Genomic DNA, 10,932 nt, shown 5'->3' on the forward strand with positions numbered 1-10,932 from the left:
AAGCCACTCTTTAACCAGACACGATGTCAGAAGCAACTTTCCTAGGCTTAAGATAAAAAAGACCTCCTTGCAGATGAATGTACATTTTGTATTTCATTTGTGAATAAAGTGTCAAAGAGTCTGGAGAAAGATTGCAGAGGCAAAACATACAAGATTCTTAAAGTAAATTTTTTTCCACAGTGAAGTGGGATTTTGGGAACTGTCTTCTGCTGGTGTTGGTTCAATGTATTTATATAATTAATCTAAAATTCTGATTTTTCCAAGAAATGCAATAGAAGACTTTAAGTACCTGTTACAGGTACTTAAATTCAAAATTAACAGAAATTAAAACTTCAAATATATTACTCTGTGCCTAATAAATCCATGTAGAATATGTTACAGTGTTTAAGTTGAATTAATGAATACATTTTCTCTATGTTATATTTTATTGAGGCACATCTTGTCTGCAACTTTTTCAAAATGTCTGCTCTTCCAAGTTGTTCCATCAAAAAAACTAGAATATATGGTGATACTGAAAGCATCATTAAGGGATCTCCAAAGTAATAATCCACATAACCAAACACACTTCTAAAGCTATGGTAGCCTGTTTGAAGTAAAACAAATAACCTAGAAAAGGACATTTAATGCCTCCATTTGAAGGGTTTATAGAGAAGCAGACGGCTGTCAGACCACACAAAGAGATGAAAACAACTATTAGGCAATTTTATGCCACAGGAAGTTGGTCTACTGGAAGTTTATTGGCATAGTTTGTGTTAAAAACTTTATATTAAAGGAATACTCTCCTTTTTTTAATTCATTAATTTAGCCTATTTTATAATTTTATGCTTTGATCATTTTAGAGAGTGTAAATGACTGTTTTAAGGACAACAAGCCTAAATGTTTCCAGTGGTCATATATATAAATTGAATTTGTTGAGAAAAGTATTTATTCTCTTTACAAAGATATGTTTACTTTAAATAAAATTCATTTGAAGTTATTAAAATCCCCAAACTTTTGCTTGTTAGTCACATAATTTTTGCTAATTTGACACAAGATTCCTCCAGCATCACCCGGAGAGACTTCTCTGACAGATTTCCTTATGTTGTAAAAAAAGAGAAAAAAAACCTTTTTCCTTGGAAATAATGGAGTATGACCCGTTCTTACAAATGTAAATACTTTCACCATATTTTTTCTGGCTTAATATTAATAATATAATTTGCTGTTTTTGAACTATTCACATCTACTGCATCTAATATTTATTGTTAAGTAGTATACCACTTACAAATTTAGCTTTGTATTTTCCAGTTAGGGCTGCACAGTGGCGCAGTGGGTAACACTGTTGCCTTACAGCAAGAAGGTCCTGGGTTTCCATTCAGGCCTGGGGTCTTTCTGGATGGAGTTATATCAATTATATATCAATAATAAAACAATTCACTATTTTTATTTTACTTAATGTGATTTCATTTTAATCATAAAGTTCATTTTTTCGGAAGAGTAAATATCTGAAACAGCCTTTTAACTTGAATTAATCTCACAGTCACCCCCACTTGGTAGATGACGGCCCACTGTGGGGTCCCGACCCCAACATTAGGAACCACCTGTTTATTCAGATTCATCAGTCTGTCTGTTTCAGGTTTCCGACACGTTCAGCTGCGCTCCCCTCTCCGTGGTGGTATAGTCCATAGAAGAAGGTCTAGCTGCGCTCAGCCTCCCTGCCATTCACTTACAGGCGCTTCCAGATATTCTCCGACCCTCCGCGGCTTGAAAGCTTTCATTTTATTTACCGTCTCGTCGTCCGCTCCGACCGCTCCACGTCCCCGCGGGTTGAAATGGAGGGAGTCAGCAGCAACAGGAGCATGTCTTACAGTAGATGGAGTTATGACAGGTAAGCGGAGTCTTTTATTATTGGTTTGGGCTGTCTACGCTTTTAAAGCCGCTGTCAGGTCTGGTGGGTTTCGCTTTCATGGTCCAGGAAGGCCGATTCTTCTTCTTCTTCTTTTTTAAGGATGTAACTACGTCTCTTAGTGGGAATTCCTCCCCCCTAGTATTTACTAGCTGGGAAATGGGAGGTTTCAGCATCACATCGTATCGCAGATAGATGAAAGGCTCAGTTTCTGCATGTGTGTTATACAAAACCACATCTATCTATCTATCTATCTATCTATCTATCTATCTATCTATCTATCTATCTATCTATCTATCTATCTATCTATCTATCTATCTATCTATCTATCTATCTATCTATTAGAAAGTTATCAGAACATCTACAGAGGTTAATGATATTCGTCAGTAATTTAAAATGCAACTGCTTATGATAAATTAAATGGGAATTTAAAAGCAATGTTCATTTTGTATGCATAGTGTCAGCCAAATCTTGGCAGTCAGCGTGATTGTGTCTGTGACTTCAGCTTCTTCACTAGGGAAGGCTACACATTCAAGTGAAGGTTGATTGCTCTGAGTTCACTCAGCGGCTAATGGCACATTTCTTTAAACATTTTTTTATTTTTTTAAAGAAGGGAACGCTCCTCGCCTCTTATTGACTTAGGCAGCAGTCTGGGCTGATAGACGCTGTAAAATGTAGTTGCAGCTCCATTGATTATTAGAGCAGGAGGTTTTACCATGGCAATGTTAAATATGCTTTGGCTCAGTCAGTCTAATTGATATTCTGAATATATTCTTGGGCATCACAAAGAGTTTTTGCCTGAGCCACTGTCTTTTAGATATTTGTTGACAAATTTTCACATTATTGATGTTTTGTTTTACTCACATCCAGGAAACTGATTTTACAATATCACCTTTTTTTTTTTCTTTCATTAAACAAAAAATATCACGATAAAATCCAGATGTTCTCCCCTCTGCCTGGGATAACTTGAGTGGGCTGTCTCTTCTGACAATTTATCTGTGACATTGGTCACACGTTTGCCCTGCTATTTGTTCAATGTAAGCCCACAACAACTCAGCGAGGTCAGGATTTGGGGATTGACTCAATATCAGGACTTTTCATATCTTAATTCTTGACTTGTCCTTTGTGGATTTTCTGGTAAGCTTTGGATCATTGCTGTGTTGCACGGCTTTCGCTGTACTAAAGTACAGCTTTAGTAAAGTAAAGCTGTACTTTACTTTATTTTGCTAAAATAAAGTACAGCTTTATTTTAGAAAGCAGGCAGCTACAGGTTGTCTAATTTTTTCAAGCACTCTCTGACATATTAAATTGTAAAATTCACAGCAGGCCCAATCTAGGGGTGAACTGGCCAGGAATTGCTGTAGCAAAGCATCCCCACACCATGACACTTCCAGAGATAAGCTTCACAGTTGGTATGAGGTTCTTCTTATGGAACTTTTTATTTATTTTTGAAGGTTTTGTTGGTTCTAATGGCCTTTATTTGAAAGTAGTTCAACAGGAAATAGGGTAATAGAAGCAGAAGACATGCGGCAAATGTCACCAGGCCGGGAATCGAACCTGCGACCACCACCACGAGGACCAAGGCCTCAATATGTGGGTCGTGCTCTGCCCCTGCGCCACCATACCACCCCTTCATCTTTCATTTTTAATGATGTTTATTATTTCTTAATTAAGTTAAGATTCATCTTTTCAAAGAACTATTTTCCAAAAGTCTTCATCTTTGTGAGAAAATCTTTCCATACTAAAGTAAACTTGTGCAGTGTTTTTTTTTTTTTTTTGATTGAGAAGTACTTTTATGTTGACAGTACCAGAAGGTCCAATGATAACATTTTTAGGCTTTTTACAGACTTCTTTTGATATTTTCCTGCCTGCTTTCTGTGTGAACTTTCTTGGACTGGCTTACCTGAGCATGCTCACAGTTGATCTAAATGTACTCCACTTTTAAAGACTTTTTTCAGGTTGGTTTCAAATTCATCTTTAAGCCCAACTGTGATATTTTGCTGTGCAATGCTGCTGGATTTTGTAGTGTTTGCGTTTCATGTTGGAGCCTTTCCGTCTGTCAGCAGGATGTACAAATACACAGTGTCCTGGCACCTACTCAGCAAACACTGTATCCCAGAGATGAAGGTCAAGGCGGCCTGACAAAATGCAGTTCGGAGCCTTCAGATCTTTATTTTTTAATTCTTTTAAACCAAAAATAGAGATTATCTTGAAATTATTGTCTAGGTTTTGCTTTCAACTTTAAACACATGTTAATTACGTTAGGAAACAGCACAGGGAGAAGGTGGAGAAGCTTGATCTTTTCACAGGTTATCTGTTCCATCCATCCATCCATCCATCCATCCATCCATCCATCCATCCATCCATCCATCCATCCATCCATCCATCCATCCATCCATCCATCCATCCATCCNCCATCCATCCATCCATCCATCCATCCATCCATCCATCCATCCATCCATCCATCCATCCATCCATCCATCCATCCATCCATCCATCCATCCATCCAGATTTTTTGATTCCATCCAGAATCAAAAAACAGACTAATTTTTTTCCAGTGTCCTAATGTTTTTGTGTAAATAACCATTGGACATTGTGTGGGAGGGCCATTAGTCAGTGTTTGTTGGTAGGTTTTTCTTATTTATTTATTTTCTCACCGTTAGACCTGTGTTTTTTTTGCCTCTGAATTGTAACATTTTCTTTATTTGTGTCTTCCAGATCTGTTGCTCTGCAGGTGCTTGAATTTGATTTTTATCCATTGCAGAACTTTGAATTAGCTTAAAGATCAATGAAATGCTTATCAAGCATGAACCCACTGTCCATCTGGGCCACTGTGGAGGCTGTTTCTGAATATGAGTCACAGAAAATGACGGTGTAATAAAACTTTGTAGAGCTGTTTGAAACAAAGTGGTTCACCAAGAAGTTGACTCAAACTGAAAAAAAGGAAACAATCCCCCAAAAAGGCACAGTGTTTAATTCTTCACTTGTTCACTCCATTGTGGACTCTAAGGCAGTGGTTTCCAAAGTACCCCCTCTCTGCTCGTTTTTAGGGATCTCCTTACTTTCAAACACCTGACTTAAACGAATGGGTGATCAAAAGGCTTCTGTAGCATTTGGAGGCTGCATTTGGTGAATCAGGTGAATCAGTCATATCTGAAACATGCAGGGGAAGGATTCTAGGGCTGGGAACCATAGCTCTATGACCATCTATGATCTGCTTATTTTATGCTGGGATGTTTTGTGGGACGTTGTATTTCAGCATAAACAGGAACAGCACAAATCAGGCATAGACACACTGCATCTCTTTAATAGACTTGGCCTATTAACTGGACTCTAACTTTCCCTGATGCCCATGCCTGTCAAAGGAACTATTTCATGGTGGCACAAAGGTTATAGTTGCCAAAAGTAGTCCAACATGTTCAGCAACACTAATGAAGATGTTGTTGAATGATTATCCACATCTGTCAACATGAAACAATAAAATATGTTTTTTCTTACTTTTGGAGCAATGCAGAATTTTAATTGGCACTTTGCAAAATTCCTGTGGAAACTAGTTGTGCTAGAGTACTATTGTCAGCTTGTACATAAACTAAAATTGAACTATCATTTTTATTTGAACGCTTCTCTGTTAAATGTCTATTTTCAAGGCTGTTAGGAAAACAGACTTTTTCTGCTGTGTTTTTTAACTGTTGATTTAAGGCACCATATGATAAGTGCAAGTGGAGAACATGCAGCACTGGAATCCCACCACTTCCTTCACCCTCAAGCATATGCTAACTGAACCCTTAACTTTTTTTTATAACCACCTAAAGCAAACATTTTACTATGTGAAAATCTTCAGAGAGTAATTTAGACTAGAAATCTGAGTAAGATATTAATTGGTCATATTTACTCCATACAACTTTCATTAAAAAAAAAAAACTTTTAAGATCCCTGTCATTCGTAGCCTGGCAAGAACCAGCTCCTTATTCTACACTTTGCTTTTGTACAGGGGATGTGGGCTCTCAGTTATTGAGAAACGATTGCTTTCAGGAGACATGGTCTGTGTTGAGGTTTGAAATTTTACCCAGTTGCTAACGTTTGTCTGTGACATACAATAATGCGGCAGTTCGACGCTATGAAACTTATCTGGAAGTTGCCTGCACTGTAAGCAACCATCCTCCATTAACAAGAGAGAAATACCGAGCCGATCGAGGCGGCTGTTCATTTTAATTTGATGTTTGGAGGCGTGGTCAACACAGGCTGAATGACTTCACTGACTTTGTTCACTTCATCCGTTGCCATTGCTAAAACTACAGGCAATTCTAAAACAGCACAGAAAATCAATGTAATTATTTACAACTTCTTCTTGTGTTCACTGATTGGCCTGGTTGGAACTCTACCGGAGGAATCCAAGTCAACGGGATAAAGCCCAGACTGAACTGTGAAGCAAGATTAGCATTGAGCAAAATTGCGTAGACAGGCTATGTCATTCCTATATGAAGAGAAATATTTGGTCAAAGCTTGGTATTTTAGCTTGGACTATTTTTAATATATTTATATTTTAGACTTGTTTGTTTACTACATTTGATGAAAACTGCTTTGCTTTAGTGCAGCGCGTATGCTAGCGGGTTGGCACTGTGGTTGCTACAGCCTGGCCCAGAAAAGTAGTTAAAGTAACAGCTATGTCCAGACAGTGTGAGTGTGAGAGTGTTCACTCTGCCTGCTGTGGAAACTGTTCCATGAATCTATTAGATATTGGACAATTTGACTCCAAGAGATGGTGCACAAACATACTCTTGCATAGTTTTTGTTACTGGATATATAGATTTGGCTCACAAGCAACAGAACGTTCAGTAACGGGTCAACCTAGAGCAGAAATAAATGTTTAGATCCTGTTTCTGAGCATGTAGATATATGTTGTTCACCTTTTTAGAAGAGTTTAGAGAATATGTCTGTTGGTATTAACAGTATAGTTGCTATGCTATGTTAATGTAATGTGCTAACAGCTTATCTTTATTAAAAGAGAATAAAATTCATTGCCTTTCTCTCCTGATAAAGGAATCTTTGCAGCATCGATCTTCAATCCTTTAATTCTGCAGATCAACAAGTCCTCTGTGAAACTGCAATTATTGTTCAGTCCATTGCTTAGTCACCCTCTACTTGTTTCTGTAGTAACAACAGGCAGAGCAACACAGCAGATTATGCAATGTTGCACAAACCAGTTTTTGAAAATAAATGAATGTTGATTAATTAAAATGCTGGAGTATTGTGAATATCACTCTATAACTGTCACAAATGTTTAAAATTAATGTAAGACATAATTGAAAACAATAAATCAAAAACATATCAATCTGTAAACTGTAGAAAAGTTATAGTATATCTGCTATTGCAACAAAGCCAAAACAATGCCTTGATTTTAAATACAATGCAGTTAATACAGTCTTTGCACGATCAAAGGTGTCTTCTGTTTCTTCTTTCTTGTCACATTCAAATGTTGTAGATAATCAAGCAGATTTTAATATCTGATGAAGATAACCCAAGTAAAATCATAAAGAGTAATCCATATGCCTTTTGGTAAATTTTGGTTGTCCAACCAATTTGGTTTGCCTTAGTTCTATTTCTCTCCATTTGTGAACAATGCCTCTCACTATAGTTTGTCAAAGTCCCAAAGCCTGACATGTGGCTTTGTAGCCCTCCAAATTTTGAATTTATTTTTGATTCTGATGTGTTGTGTTTTTGATCTGACAACCTACTTCACGAGAGAGTCTGCTTAAATAATTTCTTCAAGTCTGGCATCAATCACAGCTATATGGCATTATCTTAACACAAACTAACCTTTTTCAAACAGAACTAGAAATTGTACGATTGTACAAAATCTAGTTATTTTTGTCTGCTGTTAATATTACTTTAATGATTTGAAACATTTATGTGACATAGCTAAAAACAGAAGCAACCTGTAGTAGGGCAGATATGTCCTATACCGTAAGACACAGAAAGCAAGGGTCTGGCAAAATAAAAAGCATTCAGATGCAGATTTTTAGACATTTATTAGAATGTCAATTCTGTCACAGAAATAGGAGTTGTGAATTATGATGTTAATTTTCTTCACCGACCATATCTGATTGTGTGTTGTGGAAATTAACCTTTTAGTCCTTATCCAATTAGAATAGGGTTTCATACATTGCTGAATTTACCAGTTCCCACCACTCAACACATTAAGCTGGTTTATATACAAACTTAAAAAGCAAAATTACTAATAAATATTAGCTGATTGATGTTGCAACCAAAGAGCAATTGCATTAAAATAATCTCAGATGGTGCAAAAAGATTGTATTTTTCTCCCTTCTACAGTATGTTGAAATATTTTAGATGCGAATGTCAACCAGACCATTAGAAAGAGCTCTCAAGCATCCCTAAGTAACACTGTGTTTTTTTTCTGGTTCTTAAGAGTCACAGATAATGATTCCTGCACTGTAAGAGTGTGCTGTTGAAGAATGTGGAGGTGTTTGATTTGTGGGCTTTTGGGATTTATTCCTACCTTCTACTGCATAAAAAAAGATGCCAGTGTTTTTTTGTTTATTCTAATCTCAATTCATTGCTTTAATTTCTAGCTGTTTATGCAAGAACACAGGTTTCTGAACATTTACTAAAAATAGCCCTGTTCTAGTGAGATTCAGCAGGTTTTTCTTTTTACCTCAAATGTAAAAAAATGCGCTTTTAAACTAGGTGTAATGGAAAACCTCAAATACGTACATATATATTCTGCTTTAAGTGAAATTAAATTTCCTTCTAAAACCAATGGTTCTACATTTAGACTCGAAAAGGCAGTGTCATCAAAAAATAAAAAAAGTTTGCCTCCCTTCATAAATCACAATCACTGTTAAGTGGTATTACTGCCTTTGCAGCTCTGCCACTTCGATGCTGTTAGTTTCCAACAGAAAAGGTTGTTGGTTCCCTTTCACATCAAAGTGGATTAGCTCCGAGTTGCCCTTTGAGCAGCAGGTGTGCTTTTAGAGCAGGCATCTGGGGAGACATGCTAATCCAGCTGTGTCCGGAAACATGGCTGATCTGAGAAGAAACAACCAAACAAACACAGAAAACAATAGAAATAGTATAAAATAGTAATATTGGTTTAAGTTTGAAGTACAAATTCTTGGATCAGCAGGACATCTTTACCTAGACAAGTGATAAATTGGAAATTTGATGGATATACACTGGAATTATGTTTGACCAGTAGTTGTATTATATTCGTTTTCCACACAAGTATTTTCAGTTATTCTCAGTATTTCTTTTTATTTTATTTACTTAATTATATCTTTCTCATTGTCTAAATTATAAGTCTACAATTGTTGGTTTGTCCCTTTTTCCTTAATGTGGAATCAGAAATACACAATAAAGGCTGAGCTGCTCCCATCATCAGGATTAGGCGAGTATTCAGGCATATCCGTATACATATATCACATTTTTTTTCCTGTGCAGGATGTAGCCTACATCTGGGTACTGGCCGAACAACCACTGGAGATAGGCAGCATATCAAGTGACCCTCTACATTTACCCTCTGACATTCTGCAAACTATAATCAAGAACCCCTTAGGATGTAATCTAAAAGCAAATTAATTTAAACGTGTCTTTATTCACTTAGTTTGGATGTGTTGATTGTTGCACAGTGGTAGAGACTGCGATTTACAGGCAGTTAAAGTAACTGCAACATTTATCCCATTATAGGTGAACACAAAATCCTTATGCAAGGTTCTTTCACAATCATTTTTAAAACACTTAGTGTATACCCATAATATCTATCCATAATTTATATCCACTTATCCTTGCAGGTCACAGGGGGGTTGGTGTCTTTATCTAGTGGTTATTCTGGACAGGTCAACAAAGCAGAGAAGTACATGCAATAAATATGAAATGTTTACGCCCGCCAACATAGTTTTATCCTCTCTCTGGGGAGACCTTTAATTAATTTTCAGGGTCAACCATTACATTTTTGTTTAATAAAATCTTGACTCTGTTTAAGAATATTTGCTGATAAAATCTTAAATTAACTGAATTAAATATAGATCTGACTGAACAGTTCTCTGCATGCCTTATTTCCATATACACAGACTTATTGCACATACACAGACTTATCAAAGAGTGTCTCAACGAACTCTCCAAAGTACACCCCTAAAAATCCATTAAAAAATCCATTAAATCCATTAAAAATGCCTTCTTTAATCACTGGATCAGAATAAAGACGATTGTGCTGTGGATTTCTAAGGAAATGTGAATGTTTTCTTTTGTTGTTTTTCTTTTGTTTCAAGTTCATGAAATGTTTTTTTTTAGAAAAGGCCTTGATATATAAAATACATTATTTCCACTCCCTTTCGCTGTTCTTTTATGAAGCTCCTTCCCTGCATAAACCTTTGTACTTCTGGTGGACATGTGTGTGATCTGCCTCTAGAGCCGTTGCTATGGTGAGGCAACGGGGCATAAATTGTGAAGTGATACTACATTTTTGTGAAAAGCATGTAAAAAAACAATAGCCTGCAAACTTTGCTTTTTCCCTCTACCAGTCATGATGGTGTGAATCTGACAGGTAAAACATTATGATGGACTGATATCGGTGACGTGTTTGCGATGTGATCCTTCAAGCATTTATTACTTCTTACATGATCTTACTGTGTGATACTTGTTACTTTTAAGGGGTTTTTTATATTTAACAAGTATCAGTTCTTTACGATTTCTCAAAAAACAGTGTGTCACATCTGCCATCCATTTTGCCCTCACTTTTGGCTGGATTTATGTAAAATTTTGAAGTATTTGGGATGAACTATTTCGCTACTGTGTAGAGCTAAAAAATGCACACAAATTGTCTTCTATTTGAACTAGAAAATAATATTTTGATCTCCTGTAGAAGTCTAAGATCCCCTCAAAGGAAGGTTTTAATGGGATGTCCACATGCATGATTGTTTGTATATCAAGGGACACCTCCAGGATACGTTACTCTGATGACACACACACACACACACACCCACACACATACACACACACACACACACACACACACACACACACACACACAC

At 36.6% G+C, this 10,932-nt stretch overlaps 1 protein-coding gene across 1 annotated transcript in view; it reads left to right on the top strand.

The window, feature by feature from the left end:
- Positions 1 to 1,649: 1,649 nt before the first annotated feature.
- tub (TUB bipartite transcription factor) overlaps positions 1,650 to 10,932 on the top strand; it is a 43,711-nt gene continuing 34,428 nt past the window's right edge. The window contains exon 1 of the mRNA XM_008405242.2: positions 1,650 to 1,864. Within this exon, the coding sequence (XP_008403464.1) occupies positions 1,809 to 1,864 (56 nt within the window). The 5' untranslated portion in view covers positions 1,650 to 1,808. The remainder of the gene's footprint in view (positions 1,865 to 10,932) is intronic.

The sequence above is a fragment of the Poecilia reticulata genome, linkage group LG3 (assembly GCF_000633615.1).
Source record: "Poecilia reticulata strain Guanapo linkage group LG3, Guppy_female_1.0+MT, whole genome shotgun sequence".
Taxonomy (NCBI): domain Eukaryota; kingdom Metazoa; phylum Chordata; class Actinopteri; order Cyprinodontiformes; family Poeciliidae; genus Poecilia; species Poecilia reticulata.